The following is a 26,145-nucleotide window of genomic DNA, read 5'->3' on the forward strand; positions in this document are numbered from 1 at the left end:
CTGAGTCCTTGACAGAGGAGACAGGATCAAATTCGATCCATTGGGATTTTCGCATCCTCATCGTGTCATGGCAAACAGTTCCAGTTCCGACTTGGAACAGGCGCAAAACTCTCGGTGAATCGTTTTTCTTTCTTTCTTTGTTTCTTCCTTTCTTTCTTTCTTTCTTTCTTTCTTTCTTTCTTTCTTTCTTTCTTTCGTTGTGATTTTTAAATAATCAAAAACGTCTAACTCTCGAGCAGTTCTTTTTTTTAGTCTTTCTAGCTTTATGAGTGTGAAATCCTCTGAATGGGTGTTCTTGTAGTCTCTTTCTGCCTTGTCCGTATTGTAGCGTCAGGGAAGCAGGAATGGCTGACTCGTCACCGTCCAGGGTATTTATAAGAGTATTTCGTCGACCCAAAATCTCTTAATCCGTTTGTAGCAAGACATTTTTGCCAGCTCTCAGGAAAGTTTCTTTAGGGTTTTGTCTGTCGATGATGACATTTTGTAGAAAGTTTATGCCGTGCGTACATGCGGCATCTTTCAAAGCGTGCAATCATCGTGTCACCATAGGTTTCATAATCGGTGCCACCGAACGAAAGGCCGATTTCAACATATCTCCGAAACCATGTCCTCTCTGTCAAGCGACTCTTCGGTAGAATGGATACATGACTTACAACTCATTAGAGAATCGTTTTCGAAAATGGAGTTTAACAGTGACTTTTTCTTTGGAGAATGGAATATTTTGTCCCAGATCTCCTTTTATAGTAATGTTGACAGTGTCAAAATACGACTTACTGACTGGTAAATAGTGAGGATGTACATATTCGCGGTGAAGGTATTTCCATCTTCTTGGTCATTTTCCGTGGTAGAATTCACTTTGAAAGGAATGACATGCAGTAACGGTACGGAGGTATGTCCCACCACGTTGCACTCCACCACATTGGAGTACACAAAAATGAAATTGAGTCCTTCGTTCAGTTCTACAGGGGCCCCAAAAGCCCTGTAAATATCCATATTAATGTTGATCTTGAGGCTCAGATTTTGTGATATCATCTTTGGATGTCCATCCAAAATTTCAAAGAAACTACCATTACACCTGATAGACAACGTGTCGGTATCCTGACATTTCATCAGCAGGCGACGAGCCACTTTATGGTACTCAATCCTAACACTTTTTTGGCTCTCTTCAGGGCTTTGCCAAACACTGCCTCGAATTTGTCAGCAATTGTGTCCACCAAATGTTCACCGCTAAAATAATAGCCTGACGAAATTTTCAATGTGTAGATGCTGAATGATGAATATTGTTTGCTGACTTTGTGTCACATGAAAACCCGATTTTATTCATCTCTTCTTGCGATTCGGAGTTCTGGATTTCGACCTGGAAAGTATTTTGCTTTTCAGTGATGTTTTTGATTTGTGTAGGGTAGATCATTTCTACCAATGCCACTTTCTAATTTTTTTCGTGATCTAATTGGATGGCCTGAGGTAATTTGGCCGTGTAACAACACAAAGTGTTATTGGGAAACACCTCCGTGGAACTGTCACTGGGTAGCGTTAAGTAAAATTGGTTGTTGTTGTCGTTGTTGTTCATAATTCCAGATTTCTGCTGTCCGAGGGGTCACTGGAAGTCAGAAGAGTGTCTAAAAGAGGATTTATGTGGTGGCTGTTGCTGTTGGAGGGGTGACTGACGTTGGACGCAAGGCTCCCGTTGTTCCCGTTCGAGGAGTATTTCAGAGAAGGATTGGGGAGAAGGTAACCGATGCAACTGCTCAGTAAAACGGTTCACATTTGTTTGTCTCCTTGTTGCAAACCCAAGTTGGCAGTGACAGCACCGATGACACAATACACCAAACAAATTTGGTTTTTAGACACACGTTCTCCACACCACACCCACAAGGGTTGCTTTTCTGTATCTTGCAGAGAAGAACTCGGTGAAGGAGTGGTCACTGCGGTTGATGCTGTGTTGAAGGGCATGATGGTCAATTCTTTTAATAGTCGATGACTTGCAAAGTGTCGATCCAAGAATCCAAACTGGGAGGATATCCTTGCCAAAGTACTTTGACTTCTTTGACACGGCGTTTTCCCACTTTACGTGTTCTTCGTTCGAGAATGATTTCGATGTGGCACACTTCGTCTTCATTTTTGGTCACGCGTTGTAACTCAGGCAATTAAAACATTTCTTTTAACACTTCCCCGTTCACGCGAACCTAATTTCCTGCGGCCAACACTCCACTTTTCTTGGGGACAGCCATCGTCGGATATGTACCAAGCAGGCGCTCAAAAGCGGTCACTTCGTTGTCGAGGGTCACTTCTTGGAGAGCACGTCCAATCCTTCAATGGTAAGATTGGTTGCACGCTTGAACTTAGTGCGGTAAGACGTTGATGTAGTTGAGAGTATGTTGATGCGTAAAATATTTCCACATGCTTTCTTTCAAGGTGCGTTGAAAACGTACTACGATGTGGGCTTTGGTTTCAGGATCCTCGGCGGTGAAAAAATGAATGTAACATGTCTTTAATTATTTTTGGAAAACATGTTTCAGAAATTCGGTGGCTTTTTCGGTTTGCCATCGAAGAGGGTGACGACCACTTTGATTCAACACAAATTTGAGGACTCGCACTAGCTCACTGCTCGATTAGGTTGTCAATGGTATGACCCAGGCAAATTTAGAAAAGACGTCGATGAAACAAAACAAATATTTGTAGCCACGATTGTAGTTGGCCAAATGAGAGACGTCGGCTAAATCAACTTGCCATTGATGATCGATGCCCTCCACTCGGGTGCGACTTCTGGACAATTTTCGTCGAATGCGTTTGTGTAAAGTGTACGTGGTTCGTTCCTGTAACCATCGTTGGGCTTGAATTAAACAAAGACTTTTCAGACAGGTTTAGGCAGCACGATATAATGTCTGAACTCCTCCGTAACCTGCCGGATGAACTGGATTTTAGTAAATGCTGGCTAACACCTGTTCCATTTTTGTTAATAAGTCACCCACTGTTCACTGATGCTTCTCTTTTGTTACTGTGGTATTTTCTTGGTTTGTAATGCTTTGCGTGTCCGGCGAGCGATAGGTGTCGAGGAGGAAGAGGATGTTTGAACAGGGGTAATTGGTTCTTGTTTCACTTCGGTCTTCACTTCTTTCCTTTTCTCTTTTGTGGAGGAAGGGATGGACATCAATTTTGTATCCATCAAATTCTGGATGTAGGTGGTGTTGTTAAATTGCGTACTTTCTCTGGTGGTGTTGTTAACTTGCGTACTTTTTCTGGTGGATTTTCAAACTCTTCTTCTCCTTTTTCTGTCTTGGTCAATGGGGGTAGTGGTAGTGGTGGACTTTTCGTCAGGATCTTAAAATCTTTCAGAGTTGGCTGAACTGTTTCGTCTACAGCTTTCTGATGAAAGAGTTGCAGTCGTTACAACAGTTGACCGTACCTTTGCGACTTTTCTGTTTCGAACGAATCGTTGCGATCCATCAGCGAATGAAATTCATGTTGTATCTGGGACATCTCCATCAAATGGGGATTGGGAGGTAAATGTGGGGTCCGTTGTTCTTGACAACGATGGAATTCCATCCATCGTTTGTAAGGTATTAAAGTCAGTTTTCGTCCTTCTATTGGATTTAAATGGTCACGTCTGAGAGCTTTTAAGTTCAGAATTCAGTTTGATCATCTTGGTCATTTTTATCTTGCTCTCATGAGGCCTCCCAGCATTGTTCCCACTATTCCTTTCAGCAAGGATCCTAACAACATGGGCAAAATTCCGCCGCGTTGTACCAACATATTTTTTTTCTTTTGACGAATGGGCATTTTCTTTTGGACGATTTGGCGAAGAACGTGTCGACGCTTGGCTAAGCATTCTTTCTGACGTTTAGAAAAAGGTATCGTGCCTTTCAAGAAATTCAGGCAACATTCACACACGGTATCGACGACGTCTTTGGAGGATGTTTGAATGCGTTGTTTTCGCATGGGTAAAGGAGCTTTGGACAGGATAGAAAACATGTCCCAATATTTGGTTAAACCAGAAGGAAGTCCTCTCCTTTTCCTTTCTTTTTAAGTCAGAGAGTGGTGTGCACTTCTTTTAGGGGATATCTTTGGGTGTTCAGGAGCACCAAATCACTGATTCTCATTCTTAACCGCAGGTCTTTTTTATATTGGAATGCGTAGCCACTAATTGTATTTACGTCGTATCAATTTAACGACAGGCATCACACGTCGTAGAAAGGATCGCAACGGACTAAATCGTGACAAATCTTGCTTGCACGAATCCAGTTAACTCTGTAATATGCCCGATCTCCTCGACTTTGATTTTGTGAGCAGGTACTTTGTCAGCAGCTGCTACTGCATCTAAAGAAGACGAGGGTGTCGCCGCTGGAGAAAAGGTTCTTGGAGACGTGGGTTTCCATAGTGTCATCAAATGAGGAAGAACGGCTGGCAAGTTGGGTTTGTCTGGCATCACCAGCTACGGAGAAGTGGAAGAACCTGAGACTACTGGAGACGCGCTCAACGTCGCTGCAGGACGTGGTTTGCGAATGTAAGGTTGCGTCAAGGCCGAAGTGTCTCTCTTGCGGGTAGAAGTTGTTTTCTGTGGGCTTTTCCTTTTGTTTTTCTGTGGGTTTTCTTTTTCTAGGGCTGTGAGCTGGTATTGACACCGTTGCTCTTTTTCTTCTCTTGGGTTCGTTTGGCTTTTTGGTATTGGCTTTTTCCTTGGGGAGAACTTTGGAGGAATTAGGATCCCATTTAAAGAGGGAGCAAATGATGACACCTCCTAGAGAACCGCTATCTACAAGTTTCAAAATGATTTGCTTTTTTGGTTTGAGTGTAGATGCGGGGATCAGCCAGTTGCGTCAAGGCTACTTTGTTTCTTTCAAAAAGCGTTTGGTTTGACGAGGAATGTGAATGATGCCTTGCAGTAATTGACGTGCTGTCACCGTAAACCATCGTAAGACTTCTTTCAGATTGACTTCCAAGACACAAGCACGTTTTGTGGATTTTTTCTCAACTGATGCTGTACAAGGCACGAATCAATTTGACGGAAAGATGAGACTGAAGGGACGTCATGTTGACGCTTAATGAGACAGACCCAAAGTGACCGAGGTTTTTATAGTTTTTTGTTGTAGTTTTTAAGTCGACGATAGGGACGTGTACACGAAAAGTACCTCCTCTTTGGCACCACTGGTGAAAGAAATGGGTACGAAATCGCAAAAAATCGGGAGTGGTGGGTTTTAAATCTATGAGTACATAGGATGTGGGGTTTGAGTGGCATCGTCGTACACATGAGTCGGCAAAGGTGTTCCTAACTATTTGGCTAAGACTTGCACTTGCAATTTATCTCTAGGGCTTTTAAGCAAGACCTCGTAATGAACATTGAGACTAATGGTGCCATGGGCTTGATTTTACTGAAGCAAATTTTGGGTGATGTAAATGACACAGGCACTACGATGATGCCCTTTGCGCGTAAACCACAGTTTAATTTCTTCTTCGCCTTTTCCTAACATGTCGTCGAAAATGACCAAATGGGTTTGACTGGGGTCAGACACAATCCCGTCGTCTTCGCCATGATTGCCTTTCACAAACACGATGTAATTGCCTTGACTTTCACGTAAGAGACTGTACGGCAATTGAATCACTTTGTAACACCATACGATCCGTTGAGGTGGACGATAGACCAAATGATGTTTATATTCGATCCAACGTTTGACAAATTCGGTTCTTACCGAACCGCTGGGTCCAGCAGTTAACACGTTAAAGGGATGGCGAAGGTACACGGCCTCCCAACTAGCACGATCGTCGATGACTTTTCAAGAGAAGGAAGAGGGAGCAGAGAGAGCAGATGTAGCAACAGTAGTGCATGGAATGTCACTTTTGACACGAAGACAAAGAAGACAAGAGGTTTTATGGGGCCCCGAGTGGCCGAGTGGTCTAAAGCGCTCACCGTTCCGGATCACTGCCATCTCACCTGTGTCTGCGTAGGTTCGAGTCCAAGGCTCGGCTAGCGTGGGTACGTGGGAAAGCCTGCCAGTAGCTTCTCGTAGGTCGGTGGTTCTTTCCTGGGTTTTCCAGGTTTCTTCCTCCACCAGTTATACTGGCCGCCATATATGGCCTATCTTGTGCTGAAAAATGGCGTTAAACCCTAGAACAACAACAACAACAACAAGAGGTTTTATACTTTTTTCAGGACACGTCGTTTTCAAAATTGAACAACACGAAAGACAAAAATACCTCTTTTTGTCGGAGGCAATAAGTGTACTTTCTGCACAGCGATGATCGTGCTTCACTTCTAATTGTCTTTATTTTATTTGAAATCTTCTCCTAGAGCAAAAGTAATGGATATGGTGAGTAATTCCTGACCACTGCCATTCAGAGTAACGATCAAGAATGTCAAGAAAATCTTCTAATGTAAACGGTCTAAAGAGGAAGAATCGGATGAACGCAGACTTGATCCAGAGAAATCTGACGAGTTTGTTGACTTTTTTCACTTTCCTCTTGTGAATTTCTCGACACAAATGTTAAAGAGTCACCAATTGAGATTTTGCTCTGTTGTTGAAGGAGAAAAACTTGTTCTGCTTCTTTCTGCTCTGTAAAAAATTCTTCAATTCTTCTTTCTGTTTCTGTTTAAAATCATCGACGTGTGGTAAGGAAGGAGAAGGTGGCGAAGGTGCTGGTATCGGAACAAATTCTTGTGAAGAAGAAAGAAAATCGACTAAATCCCAATTAAAATCAGTCTCTTCTGGAAGTAAGACTGTGTTGACTTTGGTAGCCGCTGTTATGCCATCTCTTCTCGCCTCCACAGCCGGTGCACCCAATTCATCGTTTTCTTAGTTTCCATCATGTTTGAAAATTCTGTCACAGGGATTCACTGCGTACAGACGCTAGGGCATCTATATAGGGAATGTGACATCACAGGCATCTCTCTTCGGATGGGAAGACGGACTATGTACTGTGACTGAATTTTGTAACGCGTGTTTGAATTGGTGAAAAACTCAATCCGTTTCGATAACAGCGGTTCACTGCATTCCCTTCACCTGTTCTCGTCACAAGATGTGGACAAATGTTGAATCATCTACTCTTGTAACATCGATGCTGTTCATCCCGGACTTACCCATGTATGTCAAATCATCATGGACAATTATTCGGATCACCGATACGAGCGCTTGGAAAAGAAGAATCTATGTGGAGAGACAAGGCTGTCTGAAGACAGTCCTCATCTACGATCCAGAAGTCAGAAGAAGTTTGAGGAAGAGAAGAAGACATATGCGATGCCCTCTATGTTAACGGAATGATGTTAACACGAAAAAACCAAAAGCCCTTTTCAGAGGCACTCATATGACTCGAAAAGATATTTATTCTCTTTGCCATATATGCGTTTCATGTTCATCAATCTATGTCTATGTGTTGTATATGTTATATATCTATATGTCCCGTCAGTGCAGTTCGCTCCAAGCGTTCTATGTTTATTCCCGCTGTTTGGTCCGATTGAGGTCAGCCCCTTGCTGCATTGTTACCAATCTCCAGTACCGTGACGTCACCCCACCTGTTCCATTCCTATTGTCCCTATATAAATTGTAAGTCTCATTGTCGCTATACAGTTCCAATATTCCCATATTAAATTCCCACTGTCCGTATATCGTTCCAGGATGTTTTTGACTGAAATTCCCATTGTCCGTTGTAAATCTTGTCCCTATGATGTCCCACGACCTTTTTGACTGGATTTTCCATTGTCCCTTTAAATCTTGTCCCTATATCGTCCCACGACCTTTTGGACTAGATTTTCCATTATCCCTATATTATCCCACTATACTACCAACTTGCTTATTCAATCACAATAAATCTTATCAATCTTAACAAATATTATCAAAAGATGAATTTACTCAGATCGTAAAATCACGAGGTGTATACCATCAAAATGAAAACGTTTCATTGTCGGACAGGTGTTTCTAAGTTGACAATGTTATGACTTAACGTTACGGACATCTCAGTGTCAAAGATGCAATGAGGTTCTGTTTGAAACATTTTATTATTATTGAACTAAACAAAATGAATTGGACACGAACTGTCTAGTCCATCCAGCTCAAGCGCTCAAACAAACAAAACAAACCTCCAAAGATGACAATCAATTTGCTAAGATTCGAATATATTCGAAAAACAAGGTCATATTAAACGGTGACACGTACATAAAGTATAAATACTCATTAGGCAAAATGAAATTCACGATTAATTCAATTTGTTTTTCTTAGCTTATCAACAATTATCTCTTTGTACATAATCTGCGATGTTATACGTTTCCATTTTTATGTATATTTAATTTGTATTGCGTGTTTAATTTATTTTGTTTATGATTATATGTTATGTCTATTAATACTGTGTGGTTGAGCCTGGTCAGTGTTTGAGTTTAGGGTCTACCTAACTAATGTCTTGTAATTTTGTAAACAACTTTTAAAATAGCTAATATTTACATGTGAATTTAGATTCTATATAAAGATAATTATTATTTGGAGATAAAGTTGTTCATGTGGCCTTTCTTGCCATGAATTGTTCAAAAGCGAATTCTGTTTTCAGTTTCATGGAAAGTTTCAGTAAGATGACAGAACATTTTTAGAAAACGATTATTCCGACATAGGTCAGGTGGATAGGTACATAATGATGTTTACTTCAGAATTATTCATTCCATCTTAACATCCAAAAATGGTTGCAGTATTATCGTTGTGTCCAATTTTTAATTAGAGAGGATTTATTAATTTAAATGATTCACTGGAATTACAAAGTGCTATATATTTTCACACTAAATCATTATTTTGGGATTATTCTGAATTCATTCAAGGGCACTTTATGGAATATAATTGAGATGCATTATGATTGTAGGCACAGTATTACATTGAAAAAATGGAATTCATTTGGAACACCACTAGAATTCGTTCGGAATACTCTATACTTTTAGACTTGTGATATAACTCTTATAACTATTTGGTATTTAACTCACGATACTGTAAGTCCATTTTAAATTTTTACTTTTGTCATCTGTAGAAATAAATTATTTGTTGAATTTTACAAAACTTGATTTTTGCTCTTTTCTTCTACTTAATTTAATACCATAGAAGTATATCCTACTAAAGACAGTTTCCAAAGATTTGTGTCCCTTCTGTAAAACAAGAACACATACATGTATTTCTTTGAAATTGTTAATTACAGAATCGCCCCATGCCACATGCTGATATTTTAAAATTTCAATCAATAAAGCTGATAGGAATGAATTAGTAGGTTTCATTTTTTGCACTTTCAAAATTGCCAAGGTCAACAATCAGAAACAAAATGTTGGTTCCTTGGTACATATTAACTAGAAGCTCAAATCATTATCGAATTTAAGCAGAAAACATATTATTACCACCATTGCATCTTTGAATAACCACTTTAAAAAGCGTGTCTTGCTAAACTTGAAATTGGACAGATAATAAGGATATAGTTGAAAATGTTTCTCTATTAAGTATCTATCAGAAATAGAGCAAACACAACATGTCCACTAATTATTGACTGCACAAATTGCTATGAGTCTCTTTCCTGTACATTTACTGATGTCTAAACATATTTGTATTTAGTTGTGTCACGTGCTTATGCTTTCATAAACAGTAACGAGACAAAAGTGAAGACAACAAGCTTTGTACAATTTAACAAATAATGTATTTCCCTAGAAAACACAAGGTAAAAATTAGGAAAGAGAACTTACGGTTTTAAGCATCAAATGCAAAAAAATTCAAGAATAACCCAAGAATTGAAAATTATAAGTCCTAGTAATAAAATGTTCTAATGAATTTGAGTTCGAGTCCCGGCGAAAATCCAAAATGGAAGGCGATGACGTATACTTTAGCCAGTATAGTACTCATGTGTCTACAGTTCTTTGTTGAATCACAGAAAATAATATTCCAGTTTTGAATTCCGAATAAAATTTCAATAAATGTCTTTGTCCAAGAATTCTGTATGAGCAATTAAATATTCCCAGGGAAAATAATTAATCTCTTAGAATCCAAATACTTTGAAAAAAAAATTAAAATTTAACTCTAACTGGTCAAAATAAAATGAACACCTTGACGTCTACGTGTTTAAAAGCCCGACTGACTAAATTCTCTTTATAAAAGGTTATACACTAATTTAAGACGCAAAACAGATCCCCGTATAAGGGTCACGTGATCACTTTCTAGAAAAAGATAGAAGCTTTACATCACGTACTCCCATCGTTTTCCTATATCTAGTTTTGATTTTTATCTTCTAATCACTTCTAATTACAAGAATTATATTTAAATGTAAAACATTGTGGAAGAGCGTAAGGATGCTGTGCACAATAGTCTCTCTTTCCGTACAATGCGAACTGTGTAATGGATATATGTTGTTATTTTGCTATGAATCAGAGCAATACATATTTTTTGAAGCTATTGACAGACGTAGAAATAAAAGCAACACCTGTCAGGTTCTTGCCCCAGAACACTAAACTGTTGATCCCTACTATAAGTGTGTGTTATTATGGTACGCATGATGGCATTCCGCAGTAAAAATGTTAAGTGGACTCTCTCTCTCTTTCTCTCTCTCTCTTTCTCTCTCTCATATATATATATATATATATATATATATATATATATATATATATATATATATATATATATATATATATATATATATATATATATATAACAGTTATCTTATCATTAAAAGAGAAGATTGTATAAAACAAAAGCCTACAAAATATCGTCGACCAGCTATAACATTCATACGTCTTAACTGCAAGCAATCCAATGTGTACATCATAATTCAAAAGTTAATTCATCAAGTGCAATCATGTATTGACATTTATGTTATTAAGTATTTAATAACAGGTGAAAACTTTAAACAATTCGGTGCCTAAGCTCGAGAAGCCTAGAAACTATACCGCTCCTGTTACACATTTCGCATAACACGAGCATTTGTTCTCCATTTGTTCTGCGGCGAGGAATCAGACAATTTAGGCCACACGGCCTGGTTCTGTGTTGAGCTTTTTGTAAAAGATTTGTTATTGTAAAATAGCTAACTGATATGTGGTCGAAATTGGACCAGTCAATATTTATAGGTTACTGCATTTGTATGGAAAAATATGAACGAGTTTTGGGATGGAATACTGCACGAACTTGTGAGTGCAGTATATCCTTCCGATAAAACGATTCATATTTTCCCATGCAAATGCAGTAACCTTTATATTATATGCTCATTTTTTTGTTCTACCTAACGTTTAATTATATAAAAAAAAACACTACAAGAAACAACGTAAATGAATGAATGCCGTATTCGAAACTAAATACACAAGCGCGGATTTGTCATTACACAATGACATCATTATTAATGCGCACATAACTCCGCCCAGATAAATATGAACTTAGTCGCGCGCTCGACATAACTTTCGAATAAAAATGGCGTGTCTAGTTAAAATTGAAATTTGCAGTCATATTGTGAATGAATTCGCATTGCAACAACTTTTCCATTTGATCTGGAATGAATATATTTTTTGTATTTTGTTTCGATTCGACAAAAGTTTGTGATTTTGGACTGGATTCATCTGTGTAAATTATACATGAAATACATATGATTGAAGTGGCGCGGGAGAAGCGTATTTACGTCTGCAAATGTGTTTCTGTTTCTGTCACTGAATGTTTGAAATCATAACGTGGGAAAAATATGAAGTCTTTCAATTGCAATTATCAAAAAGACGCTATGGAATTTAATGCTTATTTCATTTTGAGTGCAGTAAGGAGAATGCAATTGCACTTATCATCTAAATTACAGCACAATTTCGAAATGTGTAATCCAGATTGAAAACCTATGACATGGCTCATGTAATTCGGATTTGCAGAATTAAGAAAAAACATTTTGAGGAAATTCAAGATGTAAAACTAAGTATATTTTATTTTACCATTCTTATCACCATATAAGGAAGACAGTATATGCCTTGTCACTTGTATGTTATTTGTAAGGACCTAATCTTCCGTCTTTTATATAATGTAGCTAGCCTAAATCCGTAACATTGTATCAATGCGGAATGTGTCAAAACAGCTTGTTTTTTTTTTTTGCAGTCCACGAAACATGTTTTCGTTCATTCAGAAACAAATTTAAACAACCACAACGTTAAGAGCCTCTTACGCGAGTGTATATGATTTGTTTACAAATCAAACGTGCTGGAGTCTGTGTCATTGTTTGTTTACAATAGAAAGTAGTTCCTTTATTCACGTTAATGCTATATGTGTATTATCGCACGCGTTCAGTATCGGGGAATACTGAACGGTTCTGACAATGTAAAGTTAACGGGGAAAAAATGAGCTTATAATACTACAAGGTATATAATTATTAAAATCCCTCTTTCCCTATTTGTAACCTAGTGGTGTAATTCTAACAATTTCTAATCTACATTTTGTGTAAAAATAGCATCTCTAAACTGAGTAATTGATTGGTAATTTCATATCCTATGCATTATAAAATAGGTGGAAAATAAAAATATTCTACAACTTTTTTTCAGAGATGGGCGATTTTGAGATTGCCTCCGGTTTCACAACCAGACTGTGAGGCGTGGCTGAGTAGATAAATCGGTATATGATTAACGTCTTTTCCTCCATATGATGAAAACGATAAGCGTTAGGATACAGGCAAAACCAATACAAAGTCCACTAAGTAAATAGGGGTTAATTTTCTCCTCTGTCGACTCGGGTATGGTACCTGAAAAGTTAAAAAAATTACTGTTTGAAAAGGCCTAGAGACACGAAAGATCTAAGTAAATGTCATACTACAGTTCGTTTAGCTCAGTTTCGCGAATGATATGTGTCGCTAGATCTGTGCATTTTCAATCGAATGTCTCGAAATGTAGCTAAAGTTACTAAACTATTTTTGTGCACGACCGATTCAACATACAGAGCAACACCACTCATTCGACACATGCTTAGAAAAGAGTGTGTGTACATGTAATGCGATATGTTGGTCTCGCAGTTATCGAAGAATCCATTTTTGATACATAAGTGAGTTGTCGAAGCAGCAGTCGCGTGCAGGAGGTAAACAAACACGATCTGCTTATTAGACAAATCATATCGTAAACAGACATTATGAAGAAACGTTATATAGTTAATGAAAACTAGATGGAAAAGGCGATGTTTGTTTACCTGTGCCACGTGACGGTGATAAAATGTATCAGTCCTGTATAAACTATGGAATCTCCCACAAGTGCAAGAACAACACTGTGTATTGCATGGACACGGACCACTCTTTCTCAGCCTGCATCGAATGATTGGTTTTTCACTGTATGTTGATGGAAATGGTAGCAAAATCATTCGCGCTCGAAACGAATTCGTTTAATTTTAGCAACATTTTGAAAAGCTCACGTGAAATTTTTTACTCGATAGCAGCTTTAAATTAGTTTACTGGAGATCTGGGGCTTGTTATTTCTTCAACTCTCAACTCTATTCCGATTTCACCACAAAGTTCAGGTTCATATAATGTGGCAAAAATGTACTATAAAATACATTCTATATGGCTGTATGCTTTTTCACTTGAGCTTGCTTCGAAATTCATTTAGACAAATGTTAAAGTCGTTTTGAACACCTACACATAACGTTTAAACTGTTTAAACTATTTTTTTAAAAGACGTTAAGAGCTCGTTAGAATGACCTTTAATCACGTCTGCATCAACTTACAACCAATTCGAACAAGCTTTGTAATTTAAATTCTTCACACGACATCAAAACCCATTCAAATCTCGATCCAAAAAACGAGATTATGAGTCGTTAAATAATTAAAGTTATTCAAGCGAGATCTAAACTCGTGCAAAGGACTTTAAACTCCTTGAAACAAGTGAAAATTTCGTCCAAACGAGTTCAAAAGCCATTTACACAACTTTAAAACTAGTTACAACGAGCTCCAAACTCGTTAAAATGGCATCTAAACTCGTGCAAACAAGTTTTATTCTCGTCAAATACGAGTTTCAAATGACATTTCATCCAGAATGGTCCAATTAAACTAGATCAAACGGACTTCCGTAGATTAACCCTTAAGGAGCATAAAACAAACACACGACGCACGCGTATATGTATGTATGTTTGTATGTATGTATGTATGTATGTATGTATGTATGCATGCATGCATGCATGCATGCATGTATGTATGTATGTATGTATGTATGTATGTATGTATGTATGTATGTATGTATGTATGTATGTATGTATGTTAGACGTACAAGTAAAATATAGTATCAGTGCAGTTGTATACTCTTATTTAATTTTGTCACTTACAATTCATTTCCACGGAGCTACCTTGCATATAAAAGTCAGTACACATCTGGAAAATGGCCTCCTCGCAGTCTATTAGCTCAATCTAGGATTAAAAGAGACATTATGACAACAATGGGAAACAAGCACTAAATTTCATGTGACGATACCCAATGTCTAAAAGTTATCATTTGTACCGCTTCTCCGTATCTCTCTTTCCCTCTCCGCCAGCCTCCCCACTTCCTTAGACCGTAGAGTGAGGAACTGCAAGACTCCACGTTTACTTATTTGGATATCATTGTAAAGAAAAACAAAGGTCGGTTTTTGACATTTTTCTACTTTATTAGGGACATATCGTAGGTTGATAAAAGTTTAACAACAAATTGGATAAAAAGTAATGAAGTTATTGCAATTTAAATTTATGCATGTTATATAGTAAAAGACATCCAGGTGTCAAACCGTTAGGTCAGCAGACATCCTTTTAGCCAGGCATGCTAAGTTCAAATGAAAGAAGTAAAACACATTGTTTGAAGAAATAAGATGTAATCATTGTGTTAAAAAGTAAAACAGACCCGATTGCCATTTTTTGTTCAATTGTCCCAAACTTACAAACCTTAATTGCCACCAATAATCGCAAAATTCTTCAACATGTTGCCAAATGTGTTACTCTAATAATGAATGCAATTTCATAAACTCTTTCTACAGCACTCGCCTTTGCCAATCATTGCCATCTCACCTCTGTCTGCGTGGGTTCGAGTCTCGGATTCAGCCAATGTGGGTACGTGAGAAAGCGTGCCAGTAGTTTCTCGTGGGTCGGTGGTTCTTTCCGGGGTTTTCCCGGGTTCTTCCTCCACCATTAATACTGGCCGCCATCTATAGCCTATCGTGTGCTGAAAAATGGCGTTAAACCCTACAACAACAATAACAACAGCAAAACAAAATAAATTATGTGCTATTTGTGGAACTAGAGATTTCGTATACTTTAAAATTATATAATATTTTTTTAAAGTTTTAGAACTTTTTTACAGTCCACGATAGTCATTGTAATTCTGCCTTAACAAAGTCATACTTATGTAACCAAATGTCTCATAATGCCTCCAAATGTTTAATATTCCCGTTCTAATTGTAAACCTTGAAAAGTGACGTCATCCGTATTTCCACATTTTAGTGACGTCTCCTTGTACACTTGTAGCAGTTGTGGTATTCTCGTATGTCACCTATGTGTGGCCTGAGATTTACTTTCTTTAATAAAAGCTTTTTTTCTGTTCTGTTCTATTTATCTGAATTTCCAATAAACAGGAACATACTGACAGTTGTTAACTGGGAGAAAATATCTAACCGTGCGAAAAAGATTAAATACAAGTACGTTCGCTTTAATTGTTTATGCATACATACATGTACACGGCCAAGTGTGAGATTCGGAAGATGTATGAAGATATCAGAAACAATTTTGATGACGCTTTTATGTTTATATCTCTTAAGATTTTTTTGTTTTTCTAGTTGTTGTTTTGGTGTTTGGTATTTTACAAAACAACAATACAAATCGGCTATTTACTACCGAAGAAACTGGAATAATGTGACTTGTCCAAGAAAACATTGGGCTACAGGAGTTGATCCGATGATATGATTCCAATGCACCCTTTCGGTGGCAAGTCCGACACGCAAAATGTAATGTTTACAATGGACATCGCAACTAGTTAAGAGTGAAAATTAACGAAGTTGAAATAGACCACTCCAAGCCGTGAATTCGTTAAAATAACGCTTTCATATTTTCGGGTCTCGTGCATTATCTGTCCCTAATCAACATCTTGAATTGGTTTCTTCATTACTCTTTTGGGCAAACGAGAAGCATAACATAGTACTTAATGAAGTTAAAAGTCGACCAGAATAAAAGAATAACCTGTCGGTTCGGTCTTTCTGTCGAATATGAACAAGTAGCACAGAAGCACAATCCGCAGTCTATATAAATTTCTTGCACATAATTGATCAGGCGTGTATAATGCGGCAGAATTATTTTTTTTCCTTAATCATACTATGCAAAGTGCACGCAGAGTGCCATGCCATTTATTAAGTGGAACAAAAAGCTTAATAACCATTCCAATAATAGACCAAACGGACGGGTTATTTTCTCGAGATGGCCAGTAATACTACAGGAACAATAACAGCGTGGTATTCGCTTGAATTCCGTGCGGAACACATTCCAGGTGCATGGTTAATTCTCATAGGAAATATGTTTGGGCTTTCTTCCCTTGATTTAGATTTATATCTTATAAAACACGAAAGACTATGTTAACTTTTTCTGAGATGGATGGGGGATACAGTGTGGAGGTTATATGCCGTTTGCTAACAATTTTTATTCAATTATTTTTAATTACGTTTGGTTAGTACTTTACAATACTTGCGTTGGAAATACGATACAATAGTGATTTATTGGCTTTATTGTATTGTGCACTCTGTAATTTTTCCAAATATCTTGAACTATCATTAATTATAATTTCATTGACGTAGGCTACGGATTCTCAAACTCTTTATTAAATGTACAACATTTGTCTGACAACACTAATCACCTTCACTAAAAGTTGCATATTGGTATAACAGTACCAATTGTGCAAGTCCAGGTGGGTGGAGCTAAAGGTGTAGGGAGATTGCATTCCAAAATAAAGAACAACACTAGATGTGATTGGTGCATTATGTAAGAGTTGTACTTTCTGTTAGGCTTAAAAAAGTTGAGCCTCTTGGCAACATGTGAGTTTATGTTGATTTCTATCTGGATCATATTTTGTATTTTTATGATTTTTTTTTTAAAATATGGTACACACGGCTGAAAATGTGCCTGTTCTGACTAGATAACTCTTACCCCTGTCTAGTTCCAGTAGAGTTATCTCTCTTAAGTACAATGGAGTACCTGGTTATGTCATTGTCAAATTGACAATCTAGCATTGTTCTCTATGACAGTGTGTGACATGCATGCTGAGGTAGGATAGAAAGTATATTTATTTCACAAAACATTAGCATTGAGGTACATGAAAAAACAATTGGTACCGTGATACCATATGGGTCAGGGCCGGCCCGATCATATAGGCGAAATAGGCGGTCGCCTTGGGGACACGGGCTTTAAGAGGCGCCAAATTAGGCGCAGATGAATTCTTTTCTCTATGGAGGGCGCGAAAAAGTCATGTTTACCTAGGACGACAAATTCCTTAGGCTTCTGTTTCATGTATACCTTGTAATTCGAAAATTTGAGGAAAATCAAAACTTTTGATAAAATTATGTCGTTTCTTTATAATATACCCACCCACCCGCCAAATACTATTTGATTTTTGATCTACCGTTAATAGGTTATAAAACAATTTATTTATTTATATAACGGAAGAAATGTAATGAAAATCAAAGTACTTCGTTATATAAACAAATAAACACTTTGATGTACAGGTGGTATAGGTGTGATTCCAGCGATCAAGTTGTGATTCCAGCGATCAAGTTGTTTACTCGAATGTGTTATATACCTCTCTTATTCTTAGTCTTGCATCTGTTTAGTCCTTTATCTCTCAGAGGGTATGTAATTATTAAATATTTCTATCGCACACTCCTTATGTGAAGCCATTTGTTTCGATAACGAATATACTTAAAGCACAGGCGGGGGAGGGTCAAACGAAATAAATGTTAATTGTTACCGTAAATATTTTTAAAAGAATTTTAATTTTCCTTTTTCTTCTAAAACGTTATTTTCTAAAGCATTCAAAGTTCAAAAGTTTTTTTTCAATGGTTAAATATTTCAATTAATAATATTTGTTCTTGTTGTGCGAAAAATTTATTGCTTCCTTCATGAAACGCGAGAACGCAATCAATCGAACTGGAAACCCACAGCAATACATCCCGTCCTTTAACGGTTGTTATCAATTCTTCAGCCTTGTCCCATCCACTACCTCCCTATGCTCAATTATATTACACCTCAATTATATTCATGTTTTATAAGTAGGTTTCCGATATTACAATCGAACGCACGCGCAGGGATCGACTGTTAATTAAAATACTTCCCAAAATAAGTCGGGGCAAGCAGAAATGTCCGGCGTTGCGTAAAGGAAAAGCTACCATCATACCTCTGGATGATATAGACCCCTGTCGTGGAAATATGGCGTAGATGCAGTCACTTCCTGAAAATACATGAAGTAAAATCAATGCAATAATACTTTAAAAACCCCATCGGATACAAGTAGGAAATACATGTAGCCGCCCCCCCCACCCCCCAACAACAACAACAACAAAGGTTAAGCTCCCAAGCCAAAACAAGAAAATGGGGATATGCAGTAAACAGAGATATGCACTAAATGCTGGAAACCCATTAGCGTGATATCAATAGATATGAAACAGTAAGTACGAGCATGATGGTTCAGAAATTACATTTTTCAACGGAAGTATTTGAAAAGGTGTATTAAATTAGTATATTATATAAAAATATATTTTAAGATACATATATACATAAACTCATAAAAATCCATTACCTTGCTTTCGTTTACTTCTAAAACCACCTCGTATTTGTGTTCAAACTGTTCTAATTTGGAGGCTTCGGCCTTGAATAACGTTGTTAACCTTATGAAAGAACCCTGAAAATGAACTGTTTTTATTTGTACAAAGAATCTTCCGGAGTCACCGGAACAATCCAATTCCATTCTAACCGTTGTTCCTTGTCCACAACAATCTGTGCAAAGAAACAGACAGACAAGCATGTGTTTAATAATAATAATAATAATAATAATAATAATAATAATAATAATATTATTATTATTATTATTATTATTATTATAAAAAATACTTTTGGTAAACACGTCTACACCAAATAGCCTTATATAAGTTGTGAAGAAATAGAGGATATTACACGAGTGATCATTACAAAACGAAGCTTATTAAATGCGTCTTTTGCTAGCCTTGACGAATAAAATATTCACATTATTCAACGGGTTTCATAAGTTTCAATTGGAATAGGCACACATGTAAGATGCTACTAACCACATCAATAAAACACTGATTTTATTCGATGAAATTGCAAATTAGTGTAGTAAAATACCTTAAAATAGATCTGGCTGCCTACGTCATTACTCCCTTGCTTACATGATAACACTTGTGACTTCATGAGGTGTTGATATACGTGTCAAGTATATTGATATGGATATATCAATCTAAATAACACTGTAGTCATGTGATGAAAAGTAACATCGCTCACTGCAATATTTGCGACTTAAGGTGGGGAATTATAATGTATGTATATCGGAGTGAATTAGATGAATTAAAGAATTATTTTATGCGATTAATTTTTAAAAGAACTTAAACCATAGCTAAAATAATTTTCCTGCTCGCAATGTTCCAGAAGCGTTAGTTTTCTAAAATTTCTCAACAAGTAGTTTTCAGTGCTATGAATATCTATATTTTGTGTAACTCCTGGTACATGATTTTATTTAATTTTCGTAATTTTTTTTCATGGTTGTAAACTGTATAGAATAATTTTTTTATTATAAATTGTGTACTTAATTTGAATCTGTTAAGAACGCAAGCTGCGTAGGATTTATAAATAGATGCTTACGTATGTGATGACAGTTAGTAGTAATAATCGTAATAATAGACTCAAAATGGCGAACATGACGTAACTGATGGGATATCGATGTTTCCAGAATAATTCTGTGGTTTTCCATTGGTTGTGCGAGATCATATGAATATGCTTAGTTCGTCACAACTCAATAGTGTATGTTGCAACATTGGGTCTATTGTGAAGTAAAGTCGCAATATACTGTGTTTATCTCATAGTCGGTACACTTAACCTATAGTTTGCAGTTTCATATTTTTGATACTATAACATGTGAACATATCACTTTATGTGATTCTGATTGGTCCAAATAGGCCCATGAAATCATCGTGGAGTATTTTCTTTACTGATTGGCTGCGATCGTGGGAAAACTTTTAAAAACCCTCCTTCTGGAATGTTTTGTTTTCGTTGAGCATTTTGGGGGCCATTTTTTAACTCGACTAGCGGAAGGAAATTGAGGAAAAAATATCTCACCCGTCTGAATATGGACAATTTACTCCAACAAGGGGTTTGTTTTGTCATGTGTAACAATATCATCACAAGAAAAATGACGTAAAAGTCCAAGACAAGAACAACAACAAGAAGTAAAACTAAGAGTTTTGCTCATTTGATACTTGGGGGGAGAGTGGGCGGTATATATGTAACATAGAATCCACCTATATACAAGAGTATTTTAAATGTTAACTTACAGAAGCAAAAAAACTAACCTCTTTTCATTAAAGAATGTGGACATAAACCGGTCTACCAACTGACAGAACTTTATCCAACCACAGCATTTTTGCGCAGTAAATATGTGATGTCAATCCGACTAAAAAAAATTGTTTACATCTTCTGTACAGTGTATTGTTCCAAATCGAACAATGCAACTATCCGGTCACATATATATATTACAGTAAATATGGAAATTTCTGCATCCAGTAATCCTATTTTACATGATAATCGCAACAATGTAATGTTAGTTGCGAAAGTGCCATGGTAGGGTAAACATGTACTCTAAGCCTACTGTGTGTATCGTATCAAACAATGTGTTCTGTTTTGAAAAATGATTATGTCATTATAAACCGTTCTGTTTATTCGGATCGACGCTTGTTCTTTGATTTATAGATTGTAAAAAGAGAGTACAATCTACTTTTGCTAGTTCAACTTTGTTTTGAACTATATTTTATGCACAACGAAAGAAAGGTGCACCATCTGTCAGAATGAACGAAGTTTTTCATTCTTCTTTCTATCTAAATAATTTCCACTGAAATAAAAAAAGAAGCTATATGATAAAAAGACTCTCAAATGGGTGATGATTTAACATTAAATTTATGAAATTCGTTGAATAATGTCCAGCTTTTGCTCGCCAAGCTCGAAAAAGCTGGATATTATTCAATTCGTTTCATAAATTCAGTTTTAAATCATTAATCATTTGAGATCCTCTATGTATAAGGAGAAAATTAAGCATTCATTTTCATTCCGATTTTTGGAGTCATTCACACTTATTTGTGTACCTGATGTAAGTCTGAATACGTGCTTTATGTTGTAGTTAGATATTTTTTCGAGAGGAAAAACATTTGTTTGGGCTGTTCAGTGGTGTTCAGAAAGTCCCCATTTTTTGGACAATAATGTTATTCAGTGGTGTTCAGAAAGTCCCCATTATTTGGACAATAATGTTATTCTAGAACTGATATAAATTATTCGAAGGAATTCTGGACAATGCCATCTTTACAACGTCATGGTTCTTGGAGGACCCTTGAATTTCTGGTATTGAAACTTATAAGGGACTCTTCATTCATTTAGGACTTTCATAGACCTTTATATGGACTAGTTTGGATTTACTTTATAATACCATAAATTCCACTCACATTCTTCATTTATAACTTTGATAATTAAATTGTTTGTTAAATTTTATAAAACTCGGTTTTGCTTGTTTTCTGTTTCTTACGTTTGTGACCATAGTGTCGTAACATGAGTTTGAAGTAGAACTCTCGGAAATGGTATAATTGGTACCATGTGATGTTCACTTTTTATACATATCAAAACTGTACAATTCTAAGAAAGGTTGCACATACATTGAAAATCTTGTGCAGCATTTTACGCAATGAAACTGTTAGCTCCTGCCTAGTCCTGTATGTCGGAGGAAACAACTAATGGAGGTTACCTGTTTGCTATGAGATGCATTATATGAAGCTGTTTTTACCGAGAAGATCTTGGATGTTTTAGACGACTGCATCTTATACAGAAAAATTTGACTCTTGTATATAAATTGTCTGGCCTTTTTTAGCTTTTGTCTTTGTTCTGCTTGCATCTTGTCTATCTTTCTTACAACATCTATACCTTTTATATTTTGTCTCAGGGGGGTATTTACTTTTTGATATGGAATCGGCTGGTGAGGTGTTATCTGGGGAATTGTGGCAAGGTACTTGAATTTGCCAGGTTCGCTATATAGCGAGTGTCCTTTAATCCTATATATACAAGAACATACATATTGTTTTTGACCTTCTGTCATTTCATATATGTAAATTCAGACTCCTGCACAAACAAATGTACGGATTGTACACAACATCAATAACTAAACTCTAGTGAAATATTCAAGAATTGATGAACTGACACTTAAATCACTTTCAGTTCGTTCAAGAGAGAGAGAGAGAGAGAGAGAGAGAGAGTATACTTAAGATACCAGGTAATTCGGATATCCCGACGGCTATTAATATATTGAGCAGCAAGCAGTTGTAGAAGTATCTCCAAATGTAAGCCATGATGCTGAATAACAGAAACAAAATAATTCTAATTTGTTCTATTTATGCAAGTTAAAATTTGTAAAACCATCAATCAGAAATACAATTATACACATCAAATTATATACTTACTGTTAGATGTATTGTCAAATGGTCTGATGAGTCCAGATAAAGATAATTAAATTTAATGGTGACGAAGAGGAAGGTGAGGAAAAAGAGGATAATGATAATGGATGGAGGAAAAAGAGGACATTGATCTTGAGGAGAAGAGGGAGGCAGAGGAGGGAAAGATACCTAATAAATCGTACTGGTCTGTCCTGTGCTATTGGAGTTTGTTTTTGAGCTCTTTACCAATTCCGTCCTTTCACAAACAACAGGGAGTAATCACAATTATATTGCATTCAAGCAGCAAAAAAAAAAAAATGTTTTCTAGTTTTCATTGCTAAACATCGACCATGTTTACAGACAAACCGTAACCTGGCATTTCATATTTTTAAATAGTTTTCTGTGTATTCACTGGAGAATACGTTTTTTGGGCGACCTTGCAATTTAATTCACTTTCGAGAATTGATTGTGTGGTCATTACAGGTTATTTTGAAATTTTTGATCTTTTGTTTTCACTCTCCGCTTCCAGCCAAACGGGTCATTATCCTGCCCAAAGTTAATGATGTGTTGTCACTGACCCAAATATAGGAGGATTTTGGTTCTTTTTCAATTGTTTCTTAAACTAAGCTGTACCCTGACATGAACACATGATAATAATACCATGTGTATATGGCATTACAATAAAAAAGTACAATCAAAACGTATTCTCGTAACCATATCATTGATTTAGCACAGAGAAAAGAAGAGGTCCTAAATGCCTAAATGCTGCTCTAAGGTACATTACATGATATTGTCAAATAGATGGATTCTGTCATATAAACTCTAATGCTATGTTCTCTTTTGCTTTACTATGACCGTGACTCCCTTTCCCATATATATTTTTGTAAACAAGGTGTTGAATGCCTTTTCGACGTCGAACATGATAATTTCAGCATTGAAACCATAGCACGTCTAAACCTTAATATGGCCAAAACTATTATTATTATCATTATTATTATTACTATTATTATTATTATTATTATTATCAAGCATGTGTATCTTTTGTACATTCTACTTAAAGTCGACTGTAGTTTATAAAGCAAATCAGTGTAAGTTAAACGGTATTCAAGTTTAACATAAACGTCTGTTTCTGGAATCTGAGACACAAAACAGTGAATATAATGACAGACCTGTAACTGTTCGCATCATCCCTATCTTTATGCAAAGTTGTCGAACCCTAGCTAATACGAATTCATCCGTTAGAATACAACTTAATATAGACAGGTTAAAAATACAAGTAACTGGAATCGTCAAAACAATGGCACAATCTGTTATAACCTTGTTTGGATACTGGCATGGTCTATGCATTTACGTGGATTAAGATTATACAATTTCCTTGCAAACAAAAGCTTTACTTACAAATTGAAATTGGAGTGTGTTATTATTAATATAATTTCCTGTAAAACTCATTGCCACCCGTAAAACTCATTGCCATATATTAAATCTATTGTAACTGTGGCTCCTGCATCCAATAGTCACGTTTTAGGACAAACAGGAGAGCTTTTACGACAAACAGGTGAGCATACAGGGCCTTTGATAAACTCTCTAATCCACTGTTGCTACCTTAGTGAAAACATGATCACAGTGATTTGCACGACTATTTTGAGTTATTGTATCAATTGAAAAGCATGTGTGTGCCCAAGAAAATTATTATGTGAATCACATAAGTCGACTTAACAAATACGGTCATGCCTGAGTGAAACTAAGAAATTTAAGCATCAGTCAAGCGCGTACGTGATCTAATTCATAAGAAAGTTATATACCATGACATATATATATGATTGATGACAGCAATTAAATATACTAAAACAGTAAATAAATTGCAAACTATCTACCCACCTACCAAACCACGTATGTTTATATGTTTGCATTGACTTTTATACAGCTTGTCCACATTTCTCGTGAAGAATTAGTTTAAAAAGATAAACAATATGTACCATACACTTTTTGAGCGAGGGGTGGGGGCTGGGTGGGGTAATCGGGTATCAAGGTGTAAATGTCAAAACTGGACAGCCTGAATATATATTCTTGACATAGAAATGCATATTAATTTCATTACCTCAGCAGATGGTCAATGGTGGGTTTAATATTGACAATGAAGCACAAAAGAAAAGGAGGGCAACATATAAAAGCAAAACAATTATGTGGGAAAATTAAAATACAAACTGGCTGGATATTAGAGATATCGGTGTAAGGAAGTTAACATTTTGGGGGTCTCAGTATAACAACAGACTTTAGGAACAAATTATGATAAAACAAAGGAAATTTACTACACTATTGCACTTTGTGTTATCTCTACTTACTGTTTTACGACGTTGGTAGGTCGTGGTCCATACGAGAATCTACACAAAACATAACCAGTGATAACGCCCATATATGTAAAGCAGCTTGCTTGTCCACGAGCTAGACATCGTCGTACAATATATCAGTAAAGGTAATTTTCAACTCATGACTGAGTTTTAACCTAAATTTCTTAATAATCATCAATTGGTTCCAGAGGTGATTTAAGATGGCGGAAACATTAGCGTGATAACTGATGGTTCAGAACGAACTTGATAAACTGCTAGGAAGAGAAAAGATGAAAGAGTCCCGAAAATAAGGCAGCATGCAGGAGAAATCATTATTTCAAAATTGAAATAATTAATTATTTTAGTCTCACAGTGTTTCCAAAATTAAGCGGTGGAAAATATGGAGATATTAAGTCGCTAAGATGTGAAAAAGAAAGTGGAGAAAATAGAAGACACGTGGTATTAAATACAAGAGATGCACTGATTTCGCATGAATGATAGGATCGGATAGCGAATTCTCTATGGCATTCGATCAAAAAACACAAATAATGGAAAATGACGCATCTAAATGCAAATGATGAAAGATTTGTTATTCTCAACAATTTACTCAAATCATTTGGTAGGAAACGTTCACCAAAAGGTGGATGAAAACCGAGAAACTATGCAAACGATTAGAGAAGGAACATAAACTACTAAGCAAGTAAGTAAAAGAAAAGCAAGAGAGCAAATATAGTTTATGATTTAGTTAAAGCATGAGAATCCAAAAATCTTTTTCTGACGTGCTCATGTGATAACGTAGAGGGTAATACAACAATACGGCAAAGAGACATTATAAAGTGACAAGTTCTATCAATTGATCACTGTACCTTCGTTTTTAGGTTTATGCAAACTAGAGGCTGACTTGAAGTTTATGAATGTAATACTGGAAGAAATTAAATAGATCACATGTTCAAAGAATATATTTAAAACATAATCTTGCGCTAAAATTTAAATTATTGTTTACCGAAAAGATTTTATTTGATGTACTTATATGATACCAGATTTTGTAAAAAAGAAGATTCACAATGAGAACATTGTTCGCATTTAAGATTTAAATGATAAACACGGTTGTAGTCTGGAAGCGAATGTCAGAAGAGTTTAGTGTGGTTTGAAGTGTGCCGATGTGTAGGAAGTGTGCTTTG

The 26,145-nt window shown here is 36.4% G+C and overlaps 1 protein-coding gene across 1 annotated transcript in view; it reads right to left on the reverse strand.

The window, feature by feature from the left end:
- Positions 1-25,248, reverse strand: part of LOC149799685 (uncharacterized) — a 42,855-nt gene extending 17,607 nt beyond the window's left edge. The window contains exons 1-6 of the mRNA XM_089958255.1: positions 24,980-25,248; positions 22,475-22,557; positions 18,737-18,933; positions 18,335-18,388; positions 14,259-14,340; positions 12,583-12,696 (exon numbers count right to left, since the gene is read on the reverse strand). Coding sequence (XP_089814381.1) covers positions 12,583-12,696; positions 14,259-14,340; positions 18,335-18,388; positions 18,737-18,933; positions 22,475-22,557; positions 24,980-25,050 — 601 coding nt within the window. The 5' untranslated portion in view covers positions 25,051-25,248. The remainder of the gene's footprint in view (positions 1-12,582; positions 12,697-14,258; positions 14,341-18,334; positions 18,389-18,736; positions 18,934-22,474; positions 22,558-24,979) is intronic.
- Positions 25,249-26,145: the final 897 nt, after the last annotated feature.

Source organism: Sinohyriopsis cumingii, chromosome 5 (assembly GCF_028554795.1).
Source record: "Sinohyriopsis cumingii isolate HCF-2022 chromosome 5, ASM2855479v2, whole genome shotgun sequence".
Classification (NCBI taxonomy): Eukaryota; Metazoa; Mollusca; class Bivalvia; order Unionida; family Unionidae; genus Sinohyriopsis; species Sinohyriopsis cumingii.